Raw genomic sequence first — 15,606 nt, forward strand, 5'->3', positions numbered from 1 at the left:
ACCAGCCTTCCTAGGGCCTTTCCCCAGCCGCCCCCAACTCCACCCCATCTTCCAGGTGCCTGGCTTGGGTGCTGGGCCTGACCTAGAGCACCTCAGGGTATACCACCCCCACCCCAGCTGACCCTTCCAGCTGTCCCAAGACCCCCAGCTCCTGCCCCCCAGCCTGGCAGGCACAGACAGAGTCCTGGCCCCTCTGAGTCAACCCCCTGGGGCAGCCCCACCTGCCTGAGTTGGCCTGTGCCTGACTCATGTGCTGGGAACAGCCGCCCACCCCAGGCCTGAAGGCAATGGGCAGAGAAGGGTCCAGGGAGCCTGTCTGCAGGGGTTGGGGTGGGAGGGTGAGGGGTTGGCTGAGCTTGGGGTCCACAGGTCTGGGGGTCTCACTGAACCTGAGAACAAGGGCAAGACCCTCCATGAGTACCCCTTCAACACTAGCACTTAGGCTCAGTCCTAGTCCTCACCAGCGGGCCCCTCACAGTAGCTCTGGGTGTCAACCCTGTTGAGGCCTTTGAGCCCCGGAGTTTCAACCTCTCAGACTGGAAAACCCCTTTCCTGCAGGCTGGATGGCAGGCCTTGAACGTCTGGTAGGCTCCTGTGTCCTTTACACCCAGGTTGCTGGCAGCCTGGGACCCAGTAGGGCCTCATGGGCTAAAAGCAAGCAAGGCCCAAGCTGTGGCCAGATCTGGGATGGGTGATCACCAGGCAGTGAGAGCCTGGGGCCTGTTCTTCCGCCCAAATTCCACCTTAAGCAGGCGGCAGGGCCCCTCCCACCCACCTGGCCAGGTGTCCCCGCCTACTGGGAGCTCAGGCTGGGTGAGCTTGCGTCTGTCTCCAGGCCCGGCTCTGGGGCGCCAGCCACCAGGGAGGGGACTCTGGGGACAAGGCTAGAGGGCCAAGACCACGAAGGCCAGCTGGCCACCATGCAAGACAGTAACTTTCTGCTTTCGGCCCTACAGCCTGAGGCCGGCGTGTGCTCCTTGGCACTGCCCTCCGACCTGCAGCTCGACCGCAGAGGTGCCGAAGGCCCAGAGGCGGAGCGGCTACGGGCAGCCCGAGTCCAGGAGCAGGTCCGAGCCCGCCTCCTTCAGCTGGGCCAGCAGCCACGGCACAACGGGGCTGCCGAGCCTGGGAGTACCACGGAGGCCACCAGAGGTAAGCTGTACAGCAAGGTGGGCAATGGGCAGGAGGGGAGACGCTGGGCGGGTGTGGCAGTGTGAGGGCAGAGGCCACAACAGGCTCTGGGGTTCAGCCCCTGACTCACCAGGGCCTGCTCTGAGTCACCGCCCCGCCCTAGCGGGTGTAGGGAGCAGCCCAGGGTGGGGTGTCCCAGCTCCCAGCAGGGACTCCAGACCTCCAAGGACCACCCTAGCCAGATTCAGCTTCCTGAAACTGCTCCACCTCTGGGCCCTCTGCGGCCAAGCTGTAGGTCAGCTCAGAGGGCAGTGCCACCCCTCAGGCCATGTGAGAAGTTAGGCACATGGTGGGCCTGGCCCCTCCATTGGCAGACCTGGAATAGGCACACTCCTGGGCCAGGGGACAGAGGCCCACATGCCTCTTAGAGCCAGAGCCACCAGAGTCCCCACCCCAAGAGAATGGGGGTGGGCCTGGGCCATAGCCAGGGCTGTCTAGACCAGGGGTCCCTGAGGAATTTCAGGGGCCAGCTGGCAGGAGTGACCCAGATCTCCAAGAGAATGCAGGTGTGGGGCGGTGGGTAGGGGAGGAGGTGTGCACACACACACATACAGTCTGTGTGTATGCATATAAGAGTCCCAAGTCCCACTGACTCGGCAAGCTCAGGCCCTTGTTTTCCATGTGTCATCTCCCTTAGCACCGGGCTATAGCTACAAGGACTAAGGGAGACAGGAATATAGATCCATGCATATAGGGCCGCATGATGGGTGGGTTCCAGCCACTGGCAAAGGAGGAAAAAGGGTCAACCAGTGGGACCCAGATGTGCTGGGGTTGGACCTGTCCCCCTGGGCCTCATCAGCCTTGCTGGGCCAGGTCAGTGCCCAGGGGTCATAAGATGGGGAGGGCCCAAGAAGGGGCTAATTACCACCTGGCCACACTGCCAATTAGGGGGAGGCTTATAATTTGGGGGTGGGTATAAGGTCCCCAGGCAAGGTTAAGGGGTGCCCCCAGGTGGGGTGTCACAGCGTCCAAGGGATAATGGCTCCTACCCAGAAGCATCATTAACAAGAGTGGATCTAGGGAGCATGGGATGGGGATACCCTCCAGACCATTCAGCCTAACCCCACCCTACATCCCACCCAACTCCTCTAGAGGCCTTCCCAAATCAGGGACCCAGTGTCTCGCCCTGGGCCTTCCATCCACACTGCCACCCTGGCCTTTTGGGGTCATCTGTTTGCAGTTGGCTGCAACCCTGGCCACCTACCCTGTACCCACTTGTACCCACCTTGTCCTCCTCTGACCACTGCTCCAGCTGCCCATCCATTACCTGTCCCTCCAAGGGTTTAGCCACTCTCCCTCCACACCCACCCACCACCCTGTCTACTCATCATGGGGTGGGACAGATGTCACTGCCTGGGTTCCCATGCAGCAGGATAGGGCTGGTACAGTCACTGCCCCAGGGCTCCATCGGGTGAGAGTGACCACTGTCCATCAGGGAGGACTGGTCTAGGATGGCTTCACCTTCTGGTTATGCAACCTGGATGGATCCCGGGCACAGGAAGACCCGGGGGAGCTCTCTGTGGCTGGACAGGCTGGACTAGCTTCCTAGAGAGGGTAGGCATTATGCCCAGGGAGTGGAGAGCTGATGCAGAAGACACTGGTTCATTCTTCTGGTGGTAATGGGGTGAGTGGTCTGATGCCTTCAGACTGTGGATGCACAGCTGGGGGTGTTGTGGGAGAGGGACCACTAGGGCCAATGCTGTGGCAGAATAGGGACCAGGCAGGATGTGGACATAAGGGTCTAGCAGAGGGAAGCTTGAGGCCAGTGCTTTGCCATCTGGCCAGGTCAGCTGCCATTGCTCCTGTCCACAGGCTCATCCCAGCACCAATGCCACACCCTTCAGGCCAGCTTCAGTTCCCGCTCGCAGGGCCCAAATGGGGACAAGGTCGCGGTGAGTGAAAGCCCAAGTTGGGGCAGAGGGAACACCATCATTCAGGGCAAGTGAAAGGAGACACACCACAAGTAGCCTTCACCATCCCTCCTCTTCCTCCCACAGAGCTTCCAGGCAGTCACCAAGCCAGGCTACAGCCCAGCCTCCTGGTCCTCCCGCTCTGCTGTGGACCTGAGCTGCAGCCGGAGGCTGAGCTCTGCCCACAATGGGGGCAGTGCCTTCAGGGTGGCTGGGTATGGGAGCCTCCAGCCTACCCCAGGCATGCCCACCCGGCCTGTGTCCTTCCATGAGCGTGGCGGGGCTGGAAGCCGGGCTGACTATGACACACTGTCCCTGCGTTCACTGAGGCTGGGTGCCGGGGGCCTGGAAGATGGCTACAGCGTGGTGTCTGAGCAGCTGGAGCCTGCAGGCGCCTCCACTTACAGGGCTTTTGCCTATGAGCGCCAGGCCAGCTCTAGCTCAAGCCGGGCTGGAGGGCTGGACTGGCCAGAGGCTGCTGAGGGCCCCCCTAGCCGCACCATCCGTGCCCCTGCCATGCGGACCCTTCAGCGATTCCAGAGCAGCCACCGAAGCCGTGGAGGGACTGGGGCAGTGCCAGGAACAAGCCTGGAGCCCATGGCCAGGGCCCCATCTGTGCGAAGCCTCAGCCTCAGCCTGGCTGACTCAGGCCACTTGCCCGATGTGCGTGGGCTGGACAGCTATGCCGGCCATCGCACTCTACAGAGGCTCAGCAGTGGGTAAGCTGGCCAGGCCCAGGGAGGAGGGGATTTTGCCACAGCATTTGGCCCAAGCCCAGGGTCAACTTGACCCTACCCCTGCCTCTACAGCTTTGATGACATCGACCTGCCCTCAGCAGTCAAGTACCTCATGGCCTCAGACCCCAACCTGCAGGTGTTAGGTGCAGCCTACATCCAGCACCGATGCTACAGTGATGCAGGAGCCAAGAAGCAGGTATTTGCTCCTACTACCCACCCCTGGCCCTTCAGTGGCTGTCTACTGGCTGTGCATGTCCCTGATGATCACCCCCATTGGTCCTTCTGCCCCTCGACCTCTGGCCCCGCCTACTCTCGAAGCTAACTGAAAGATACACCCTGCCCAGAGCCTCTCTGCAAAGGAGGGGCACAAATGTGCCATTTGTAGACAGCTGCAAACACCTATATGCACCGTAGGCCACGTCACCTGTACACGCCTGCACCACCTGCATGCATCCACATGAGTCCACATGCATCTGCATCACCTTCCACACCTGTATACATCCGCACCTGCTCACACACACAGCGACTGAAGGTCTGAAGGCACCCACATAATCCCCATTCCTGTGCCACAGGCCCGCAGCCTTCAGGCAGTGCCGAGGCTGGTGAAGCTCTTCAACCATGCCAATCAGGAGGTACAGCGTCATGCCACAGGTGCCATGCGAAACCTCATCTATGACAACGCTGACAACAAGCTGGCCCTGGTGGAGGAGAATGGCATCTTTGAGCTGCTACGGACACTGCGGGAGCAGGATGATGAACTGCGCAAGAATGTCACAGGTATCCTGACCTGTCCTCCCCAAGCCCCCTCCTGCCCCTCCCTGTGTCTCTCCTGCTCCTTGGTCTCCAAAACCCTGTTCTCGTGGTTCTTGTCCTCTCTCCCTGTCTCTTTTTCCCTCTCTCTCTCCCTCTTTCTCTCCCTCTCTCAGGATCCGACCCAGGACCTCACCATACCAAGGCAATACCCCAGCTCCTGCCCCTAAGCATTAGTCCCAGAACAGTCACACAGAGGGCTTCCTCAGAGGGGTAGGAAGTAGAGAGCCTCCCCTGCACCATCCCCAAAAGAGCCAAGGGGTCAGAGGGCGGGTCCTGACCATAGCTCTGGTTGCCTCCAGGGATCCTGTGGAACCTGTCATCCAGTGACCACTTGAAGGACCGGCTGGCCCGTGATACACTGGAGCAGCTCACAGACCTGGTGCTGAGCCCCCTGTCAGGCACGGGGGGCCCCCCCCTCATCCAGCAGAACGCCTCTGAGGCTGAGATCTTCTACAATGCCACTGGCTTCCTCAGGTGCGAGGTGCAGGGACAGCTGAGAGGTGGGGGCAAGAACACTGAGGAGCACTTTCATCTGAGTCTGACAGAAGGAGTTAGATGGGAAACATGGAAGGCCAGGGAGGCCACCAGGTATGGGCATCACCCTGGCTGCAGGCTTGGAGTGTCAGGTCTCCTGATCTGACATTCCTCATTTCTCAGGTAAAAGGTAGTGGATGTAAAGGTGGACGGGGCTAGCACAGCCCAGTGATACAGTGGGGCAGCTCACAGACTGCTGCAGGGACTAAGAGTAGGACAGAGACAGATTGCACCCACCAGGATTTTGTCCCCAGGACAGTGGCTTAGGGCCCAGCGTCCTTGGGAGAGACTTCTAGGGTCCCTGTGGCATTCTGCTCCGCCTCTCTCCCCAGGAACCTCAGCTCAGCCTCCCAGGCCACTCGCCAAAAGATGCGGGAATGTCACGGGCTTGTGGATGCCCTGGTCACCTATATCAACCATGCCCTGGATGTGGGCAAGTGTGAGGACAAGGTGAGGGGCAGCCAGCACCTTGGGGATTCTGGGACTGCAGCCTGCGCTAACCACCCTCCGCCCTGGCCCTCTGTAGAGTGTGGAGAATGCTGTGTGTGTGCTGAGGAACCTGTCCTACCGCCTGTATGATGAGATGCCACCATCCGCCCTGCAGCGGCTCGAGGGCCGGGGCCGCAGGGACCTGAGCGGGGCACCACCGGGAGAGGTGGTGGGCTGCTTCACACCACAGAGCCGGCGGTTGCGTGAGGTGAGCTGATGGAGCAGGGAATGCTGGCTGAGCCCCCTGAAGCCCCCACCCAGGGTTCCCACAGTCCCTCCAGTCCCCTCCCCACCATCCCTCACCCCTCTAACCCTCCACTCTTTCCACACAGCTGCCTCTCACAGCTGACGCACTCACCTTTGCCGAGGTATCAAAGGACCCCAAGGGTCTCGAGTGGCTGTGGAGTCCACAGATCGTGGGCCTCTACAACCGGCTGCTGCAGCGCTGTGAGCTGAACAGACACACTACTGAGGCAGCCGCAGGGGCCCTGCAAAACATCACTGCAGGGGACCGCAGGGTCAGTCACATGGGCTGCTAGTGGGACAGGGGACAAGACCAGGAACAGGCCCTGTCACATCTGGGTCTGAATGAACAGGACAGAGGGGCCACTTGGTCAGAGAAGGCAGAGCAGATGGAGGCTGGCAGTGGCAGTAGAAAAGCAGTTCTGCCTAGGCCTGGGTCAGCAGTCAGGGCCATCCAGGGTGGTCAGTGGTTGGGGCCAGCATGGGGGCCACATGTCCTCATGCCACTCCCCTGCAGTGGGCAGGTGTGCTGAGCCGCCTGGCACTGGAGCAGGAGAGAATACTGAACCCCCTGTTGGACCGAGTTCGGACCGCTGACCACCACCAGCTACGCTCGCTGACAGGGCTAATCCGAAACCTCTCCCGGAACGCCAGGAACAAGGATGAGATGTGTGAGTTGGCCACCCCTACCTGAGGCTCTGCCTCACTCTCTCAGCTGGCTTCTGGTGGGGACTGGGAATGGAGGCAGACTCGCCAGCTCCTTTGGAGCAGAAGCAGGCAGAGGCTGATCTCCTTCCCTCCTGCAGCCACCAAGGTAGTGAGCCACCTGATTGAGAAGCTGCCTGGCAGCGTGGGTGAGAAGTCTCCCCAGGCTGAGGTGCTGGTCAACATCATCGCAGTGCTCAACAACTTGGTGGTGGCCAGTCCCATTGCGGCCCGTGACCTGCTGTATTTTGATGGGCTCCGAAAACTCATCTTCATCAAGAAGAAGAGAGACAGGTAAGTGCCAGCTGAGCCTTGAGGCCAGAAGGGGTGCACCTGGCTGCCTTCTCCCCTGACCCTGACTCCATGACTGCCTTAGCCCAGACAGTGAGAAATCCTCCCGCGCGGCCTCCAGCCTCCTGGCCAACCTGTGGCAGTACACCAAGCTGCACCGAGACTTCCGTGCGGTATGACCTGTGCAACCAAGCAGGCAGAGGGAAGGGGGTACACTTGGGTGTGGGGAATGGCACCTCAGGTATGGGAAATGGATGCCCATGAGATGCAGGAGACCTCGGGCCCTGGCCATCCACTGTGAGAGGCCCAGTGTCTCTTGCTAGCAGGGCCGAGCAGACACAGACCTGCATGCACCCTGACTCCAGCCCCTCTCCATGCAGAAAGGCTATCGGAAAGAGGACTTCCTCGCCCCATAAGCAAGGCAACTTGGAGAGAAGGTGGTATTGTCCAGCCTCCGAAGGACAGGTTCAACTCTGGCTGCTCACCAGCCAGCCTGGAGAAGGAGGCTGATGGCCAAGGGCAATCTCTCCCTGGCACCTCTGTGCACCTTTGAGGAGTCTTTCCATGGGGAGGGAATGGGGCTTGCAGTTGGGCATTTGGCTTCAGCAGGGCAAGGGTGTGCAGGGCTTAGGCTGCTGTGGGGCATGGGGTGGTGACCCAGTCCCAGTAGCAGAGATGGGGCTGGCCGTGGCCTGGCAATGCCTCCAGATAGTGGCATGGGAATAAAGGTAACTGAACTCAGGCCTGGCCCTGTGTGTGTCCATCAGTGGGCTGCCAAAACCAGGACCTGTCCCCAAGTAAGTCCACCTGGCCCTGAGAGCACTCACTCCCCTGAGCTCACAAACAGGCCTCCTAAGGTCAAAGGACCCAGGACAGGCAGGGAGTGTCCAGCAGAGGGAGAAAGGACAGGGCAACAACAGACAGCTCAGAGCTACCTGAGACACAGTCACAGTAGAGCCATGATCTTTTGAGTAGAGTGACCAAAGCAGGGCTACCAATGAGCAATACTCATGCAGCAAACACACCCACGACTGCAGGTCAGCCCTGTCCCAAACCCAGAGGTACCCAAGGATTTGTGTTCAAGAGGCTTGGGGGCACCCACACAAGCTCAGATTTCTTAGAAGACTGCCCCCTCCAAGATCTGTCCAGATCTACGGAGCCGGGGACAGCCAGGGAGATTTGGGGAAGACTACAAAGAACATGCCTGAGCTGGTTCAGAGCAGAGAGGGCGCAGATAGGTAGATAGACGAGCAAACAGGTGTTGGGGCAAATGGGAAAAGAGAAGGTGGAGAGCCTTGGAAAACCTGAGATGAATACAGGAGGGGGAGTATCCTAGCCAGAAGAGGAAGGTGAGACCTAGGTAGAAGCCAAAGGACTTTATTTCCTGGCATCTTTGGCCCACACCCCTTCCCTGAGGGGCCCTGGGCTACAGGCAGGGTTTGTCATCCTGCATGGCAGAAACCTGCCTGCTCCTGGCTCCCGGGCTGGAGCAAGGGCTACACGTCCTCCTCAGACACCAGGCAGTAGAAATCTGTGCGGGCACTGTAGTTTCGGGAGCCAAGGTCAGAGATGTCCATCTCGCTGCCACAGCCCTCTCTCATTGAGACCCCACTTGCATGCAGTGGAGCTGGTGGCTTCCGAAAGACAGGCCCTCGTACACCTGGAGGGTACACAAGCCTGAGGCAGGGCTGCCCATGCCTCCCTTGCACCAGAACCACAACCTGACCGCCACCAGGGACACAGTGTGCTCACTCCCAGACATGGTGATACTAAAGATCCAGTGAGTTCCTAGGAAGGCATTGACCCCTGCAGCACCTCTGCAGTGTGAAGCAGCCAGCGATGCTGGAGGTGGTGATCAAACCTCCACAGGCCGCAAGAGACCTGAGTCCTCCACACTTCCCCATGCCCACCCTCTGCCGGGGCGCTCTTGGTCAAAGTGGCCCGGTCCGTATGGCAAGGCGGGCGTACCCAGGCAGGCGTACCCAGGTCTCCCTCCGGGTCGAGGTCCAGCTCCCGCTCCCGCTCCAGAGCCCGGCTCTCAGCGGCACAGCCTCGTACAATCAGCATGGGGTCGTTGTCATCCTGAAGGTGGATCTGGGGGTCCCCCTCTGCCGGCCTGTACTGCACTTTCCGCGGTAGTGCAAGCTGCAGCTCTTTCCAAAAATCGGAGGACAGCATCTGGGGCGGAAGGGGCCATCAGGCTCTGGGGTCCAACTTGCGACCCCACCTCGTTCCCTGCCCCCTGCCCCCTACCCCTAGCACACCGCGGAGCCCGGCCTCCAGAGTAGCAGGGTGACCAGGTGGCGGTGCTGACGCAGCAGACGCAGCGCAGGGTGCGCAGGATCGCGCCGAGTACTCTCGAAGATGATGAAAATGGGTCTGCGCGTCAGCTCCAGCAGCCGGCACAAGCCCTCCCTGCGGAGGCGGGACCGTCAGACGGCGGCAGGCACGGCCTGCCCTCATTCCCGAACCCACGGGACACACCGGAAGCTGTGGTTGCACCAGGGCCGTCCCAGGAAGGCGTCCGAAAGCACCACTATGAGGCGCCGGCACCGGCTCAGGTTCACCAGGAGGTCGGCCGAGGGCTCTGCAGACGCGCAGAGGTGAGGAGCTAGGCTCCGCGGACGGGGGCGGGGCCGCGGCCAGGGGCGGGGCCGCCACCAGGGGCGGGGCCGGAGGCGGGGGGGGGGGGGGGGGGGCTGCTGGTGGGCGAGGCTCTACGACCTGTAGGGGCGCTGAGCACCCGAAGAGGGGTGGGCCGGTAGTAAAAGAACAGAGGAACTGAGGGCGCCACCAGCGTCGAGGGCGGGGCACCGAGAGGGAGGGGTGAGCCAGCCGGGCGAGGCCTTACCAGCGCGGGGTAGGAGGTCCCGGTCGTCCAGGAAGAGTTTGTAACCCCGACGCCGCTCCAGCTGCGGCTTTAAGATGAAGTTCACGAATTTGCGGTCCTCTGGGCAATCGCTGTAGGAGACGAAGGCGTCGTAGAGCTTTCCGTCTGCGAACAGCGGACAGTCAGAGCGGCCACTTCTGAGACCTCAGACCCCACACACAGTAGCATCTCCCACCACTGCTTCCTCTGCACTCCCAGCCTGGAGCCCCGGGAGACCCAGGCCCAGGGAAGGCCTGCAGCCTCGTGCGCACCGTTCATTTCCACCTCTCCATGTGTGTCTTGGTACCAAAGCAGCACGTTGAGACGACACTTCACATAGAGCAGCCCCGCGAGCAGCAAGACTAGAAGGACCAGGAGGGCAGCCAGCACCGCAGCCACGTGGCCCGCCAGGCCTGTGGATAACGCTGGCCTGGATCAGTGCCCTCAGGCCTCTAGGCCTAGGCCCCTATCCCCCAACCCCACGCACCCCCTTACCAGCTCTCTGCAGAATAAAAGAGGAGGAGCTGACATTGTGGACAGAGCAAGCGAAGGTCCCATAGTCCTCAGCTTTAGTCACGTTGATGTACAGGACACTGGACACAAGCACCTCTGAGACTTTGGTCTGGACCCTAAGGAAACCAAGCCAAGCCTCACCAGGAGCTGAGCATCTCCACATAGCCAGAGCCACACCTGTAGCTCACAGAAAGAGGCTTCTGGGCAGTTCTTTGTTTGTTTGTATTTTAGAGAAGGATCTACAGGGTATTCAGGGTCTCACTACTAGATCAGACTCACAGTTCTTGGGCCCTACGCTAAGAGAAATGGCCAGAATCTGGAAGGCTGGGACCTGTTCCAGAGTCACCCCATCCGTGGTCTAGGCCCTGGGGTCCTCTTACCCCAGAGTTGGCTGGATGGACAGTGTCTCATTTGGGCACTGATCTTGCTAGGACCCGTGGCCCAGGCAGTCTACAAGATGAGTGTCCACAAGGAGCATGAAGACCCTGGACCTATAGCCACAGTTACCCATAACCACGGGGGCACTCTGCCATTCCAGGTCTGGCCAGTTACTACCCAGCTACGTAAGGTGATCACAGATCAGTCTGTAGCCTGGAGAGGCCACTGGCAGGGGCCTCTAGATCCTTCCGTTCTTACCAGAAGTCCTCATGGTAGTGGCTTATGCTGCCCAGTGGAGACCCATCTTTTAGCCATTGGACTAAATGAGGTGGAGGACAGTGGGGCCCGGAGGTCACCCAAGCTGTGCAATTCAGAGCAACTGCACTGCCCAGGGAAGGCCCTAGGGCCTGGTCTTCAGCTGGGGAGAGGAAGTCTGGGGCCCTGCCACAGACACCTGTAAGGAAAGGACACCACACATTAGCCATGCCAGAATACTGGACTCTTACCCCATCCACACATGGCCCATGGTCAAGAAAAAAAAAGCAGTGGGAAAATGGCATGCTACTTGGTGATGATGACAGGCCCACACATGAGAACCAGGGGACAGGGCTCAGTGCCTGGCACTCTTCGCACAGCTATGGCCAGTCGTGAGTGCTCTGCCTGTTCTGGATGTGAGTTCCTTGGCCTCAAAGGGGACAATTGCAGGCAGGACAATGGTCAGAGTTATTGTTGACCTGACCCAGCCCAGTACACAGGGACCATCTAGCTGCTTGGAGTCCAGACCCCCATATTCTAGAGGAGGACCAAGGAGCTGACACTGCATCATTTGGCCTGGTCTCCTCTGCTGGGGGTTTTGCAGGGGCACCACTGGGTTAAGAGAATACATGCTAGGTATGTCAGCCCCTTCCCCAGGGATGGCATAGCTGGTAGCCTGGGTTCTAGGACCTTCTGCTACCCACAGGCAAGCCTAAACTTTCTTACTATTTATTGTGTGAGTGTGTGTGCACACATGTTTCAAGACCCACCTTACCACCTGCACTGGGTTCAGGGCCCAGGGCAGGGGAGGGGTGACCAGAGACCTTTGTACCCATGGCAACTATCCAGACAGAGAATCCAAAGTAAAAGTAGAGGACATAGTACAGAGCCAGCCTGAAGGGCAGAGGTGGAAGTGAAGACAAGCCTGTCCATCCGAGTCACCTACCTGCCATGGCCTCTGGCTGGGGCCTCTTCAGTTCAGGTTGGATTCTGGGGCCACCTCTGCTCCACAGAGCTCCTTAACAGAGAAAATGAGTCCACCAAAGGCTGGGCAAGGTCTGTCTTTGTCCTTGTGGCTGGTTAGACAGGGTGCCTGGAAAGGTCAGAGAATTCTGCCATCCCCAAGAGCAAGTTAAACAGGAACAGGATGAGTTAACCAATAACTGTCAGTCACAGTGGGCACTGCCTCACACAGCTAGAGGTAGAGGAAGGACTTCAAGCTCAGGACCACCTTCGCATATACTGGGCCACCATGAGACCCAGGGGTGCTATGGACATGTACCTGGTGGGACTTCATCTCACAAGGTGGCAGATGGCCTCCTTCCTCGCTGTCCTTGCAGTAGACTGTTGTATCTGGGGTGTACAGCCAGGCCTGATAGTTGTGAGGTGTGAACCAGGTGTCCCTGACATGTGATAAGTCCTGGCTACCTGACTGGCCCAAACCTACTCTTCGATGTGGGGTTTTGTTCTGGGTGCAAGCAAGCATACACAGGTACATGTAGACATATCAGCCTCATGGACACCCCCAGGATTAGCTGGTCTCTGAGGGTACACCAGAGGACCTCTTGAGCACCCTTTCTCTTGTATCTTCCCACCCCAGGTGATTCTTCTGAGCCATTCTCATCCCACAGTGGCAGTGACATATACTTTGTGGCTCAAAAGCTTTGCAGTGACATGGCTGCAAAGAGGTGCCAAGATACTGTACTTTGTTAGTTCAGGGCCCTGGGTTCACCTGTCTGCCCAACAGGGATTTATCAAGCATCTACTCCCTCCCTGCAGAGTGGACACAAGGCAGCAAGGACATGAGATCAAGTGCCGAATCTTGTGCCTAAGCTCCTGAAGACATCTCTGCTCCTGAGACTCTGAGGCTTTGTAGGAAGGAGCATCTTATCCATTGCCCCATTCCTTTTGCATGTGGTGACACAGCCAGGAACCCCATGGTTGGCTGGACAAAATTTCCTCTGGAGATGGTATAACACATTTCCACTGGGGCTAGTAAGAAGATTCCTCTAGAGCCCTTCAGAATGGAGAGTAGTCCCGTGAAATTCCTTGACATAGAATAACCTCCTCACGGGGGCTAAAGAGGATATAATCTCTCATGCACCTGACCCTTCACCACACGACTAGGGGGTGAACAGCCAGCCCAGTAGGTCCTGTGGCATCTCCTACAGTGACCCCTTGACATCCCCATGAAACCCCCAAAAGTCCATTTTAGACCTTCCTGGAAGGCAAGGCCAAAGTGAAAGAATCTGACCCAGGGGAGCAGCAGGTCCCTCTCCCCTCCCCCATTGCACTGGGCTGGGCAGGTCTTGGCACACCCACATCCTCCGTACACACATCCCGCCCTACACGCCTCCTGGTGCCAAGTGACGAGACGAGGCCAAGCCGCACACACTGCCATACTCCTACCAAAATTGGCCACAAGCACACACAATGCACTCCTGCTGCCACTCGCATGCACACACACACACACACACACACACACACACACACACACAAACACATGTGTGCGGGCAAGCATGCAGCCCAAGCACTGTGGCCTCCCTCAGGCCCAGCCCCAAAGACAGATCTGGCCCTGCATGCTTACTCAGCCCAGAGGCAGGGTACCGTCACCTGGTTCCAGCTCTTTCCTCCTGGAAGTCGGTCATTAAGGTCACTCATGTGATGGGAGCAAGGTCTCTCTTCAGATAGGCTGCAAGTAGTGTCCACAGACCCTCAGCTGCTTGTGAGACATAGCCAAGCTCAGAGAAGACCTGGCTTTTGTTGATATGTTCTAATCAGAGCTTTCCCCGTAGCTTCCTGGCGTTGCAGTCACATCCTCTCCTGAGCCTAAACCCCACCCAGGCACCCCCCTTCCCTGGTGGGGCGGGCAGTTGGTGGCTCTCACGACGCCAGCAGCGTCTTCCTGTAACTTTGAGTCACGTGGCCCCTTCCTCTGGGGCTGCCCCAGCCCCCCAACCTTCCTCTCCCTGTGTGCAGTGTGGGGAGGGTTGCTGGGGGCAGAGGTTTGCTGTGATGTGCAGGGGCTCAAGCAAGAGACCTGCAGTCAGAAGCATCTCCCACACAGGGACATCTGGACAGCAGAACCTGCCTTCCCTATGCCCCTAAGGTGCCATGCTCAGAAGTGGAGTCCTGTTTTGTTACCCCCAAAGTGAGCAGCCTCAGTATCTCTGGCCTCTGACCTTCTGGATGAAAAGGATTCAGAAACTCCCAGTCAACAGTGGGGCTCTTGCCTAGGAACATCCCTCACAGAAATGAGCCCTTGTATAGGCTGGGGCAGGGGGCAGAACAAGGTCCCTTTTCCAGGTAAAGAGGTAACACAGGAGGCCACAGGTACTGCCGCTGAGCAGAGTGTGAAGCAGTTGACATCTGTTACCACCACAGATGCCCCACCCAGGCTGATCTGGGCCTCAAGGTCCACTGACAAGTGCCTGGCATTGTCCATAGAATTAGACAAGGGAAAAAAAAAGTCAGTGAAGGTGTCCTCCAGCCTTTGGCCCTGTCCACACTCCTGCAAGGCAAGGACCTCATTTGGGGCTCCCCTCCAGTCTCCCTGCCCCTAGCTGAGCCCACCAAGGAGCACCTCACTACAGTACAGGTTTCCTGCCTCCTTTCCCCAAACACATCCCAGCCTTACTCAACATCCCCCACCCTCACCCTGGTGGACTGGCACTCAGATCCTTCGATGCAGGTGCATCTTGGGCTCAGGGGCAGGAAAAGCTGGCGAGACCCAGCTAGACCTGCACCCCTGCCTTAGTTTCCTCAGTGCTGGCTAAAGCTGGTACTTGATGGTGCCAGTTAGCCCTGGTAAGCACAGAACTGGTCATCAACACCTCAGGGAGGTGGTCAGCAAATTGAGGCACCCAGGCAGACAGGAGAGGAAGCCCCTTACTGGCCATCTCTCAGCTTCTAGCAGAGCCTGCCCCAAGTCAGGGCTCTATGCACCTAGTCTGTGCACCACCCTCTCTCAGCACCTGCTGCCACAGTTGTGACTAGACACCTCTTTCCTTCTCTCCTTCTGCTGATGTGTGCACCTGGAGGCCAGTTCTGTGAAGTACACCTGAAAACACAAATCCCCTGGCGCTTCTGAGGCAACAAAAGGTCCCCACGTCTAAAGCCCTGCCTGCCCCTTGGGTGGATTCCGGGCCCCCTCAGGCCAGCCTGGCCCCCAGTCAAGCCTACGTCCCTCACTCTGCCTGGTTAGCTGGTTGACCCCTCAGAAAGCAGGCTGGCTCCTGGGGCGGGGTGGGATCCTGTGAGTCCCGCCTCACGCTCTTCTCCGAGCCCTGGCACGAAGGTCACAAGGACCAAGCTACCCAACAGCGCCGGGCCGCGGTGGAGGCTGGCGGCGCTCTGGCTTCCGGGACAAGCGGGAGCCTCCCAGGCTGCGCCACTTCCTGTGAGACCGCACCCGTCGTGCCGAGAAGGCTTCAGCGCCGAAGAGTCCACGATGCACTACCCAGGCTTGCTGCAGCTCTGGGGATCAAGTCCTCCACTCACCTTGGTGGGTCTGAGTGCGACAGCTGCTTGCCCGCTGCCAGCCGCGAGGGCGGGGCCCCTTACCTGGCCAAGGTGCGCAAAGGCAGGCGCAGCCCCGCCCCAAGCCAGGGCCTGGGCGGACCCGGTATCCTGCTGGGCACCTGATTGGAGTTCGGGCTCAGCCCTAGGACCCTGGGTT

The 15,606-nt window shown here is 59.2% G+C and overlaps 2 protein-coding genes across 9 annotated transcripts; one reads left to right on the plus strand and one right to left on the minus strand.

Annotated features, from left to right (window-relative positions):
• Positions 1-804: 804 nt before the first annotated feature.
• Positions 805-7,654, plus strand: Pkp3 (plakophilin 3). 2 transcript variants are annotated; one of them, XM_023722871.1, is made up of 13 exons: positions 805-1,152; positions 2,977-3,083; positions 3,189-3,820; positions 3,911-4,034; positions 4,411-4,615; positions 4,951-5,125; positions 5,518-5,635; positions 5,712-5,882; positions 6,007-6,192; positions 6,435-6,588; positions 6,724-6,916; positions 6,999-7,086; positions 7,294-7,654. In XM_023722871.1, the coding sequence occupies exons 1-13, from the start codon at positions 921-923 to the stop codon at positions 7,327-7,329; spliced, it is 2,421 nt and encodes an 806-aa protein (XP_023578639.1). In that variant the 5' UTR covers positions 805-920; the 3' UTR covers positions 7,330-7,654. The 2 variants fall into 2 exon arrangements, with proteins under 2 accessions (XP_023578639.1, XP_023578640.1); XM_023722872.1 differs by having other exon boundaries at positions 3,004-3,083.
• Positions 7,655-8,274: 620 nt separating this feature from the next.
• On the minus strand, positions 8,275-15,492 carry Sigirr (single Ig and TIR domain containing). 7 transcript variants are annotated; one of them, XM_004638030.2, is made up of 9 exons: positions 11,875-14,070; positions 10,932-11,127; positions 10,278-10,411; positions 10,055-10,195; positions 9,765-9,908; positions 9,398-9,500; positions 9,178-9,328; positions 8,896-9,091; positions 8,275-8,573 (listed from the first exon to the last, which is right to left on the minus strand). In XM_004638030.2, exons 1-9 carry the CDS (start codon positions 11,879-11,881, stop codon positions 8,410-8,412), a joined length of 1,236 nt encoding a protein of 411 aa, XP_004638087.1. In that variant the 5' UTR covers positions 11,882-14,070; the 3' UTR covers positions 8,275-8,409. The 7 variants fall into 7 exon arrangements, with proteins under 7 accessions (XP_004638087.1, XP_023578606.1, XP_023578605.1 ...); XM_023722838.1 differs by having other exon boundaries at positions 8,409-8,573; positions 8,882-9,091; positions 11,875-14,072; XM_023722837.1 differs by adding an exon at positions 15,429-15,492 and having other exon boundaries at positions 8,480-9,091; positions 11,875-12,021.
• Positions 15,493-15,606: the final 114 nt, after the last annotated feature.

Source organism: Octodon degus, unplaced genomic scaffold (genome assembly GCF_000260255.1).
Source record: "Octodon degus isolate 3935 unplaced genomic scaffold, OctDeg1.0 scaffold00093, whole genome shotgun sequence".
Taxonomy (NCBI): Eukaryota; Metazoa; Chordata; class Mammalia; order Rodentia; family Octodontidae; genus Octodon; species Octodon degus.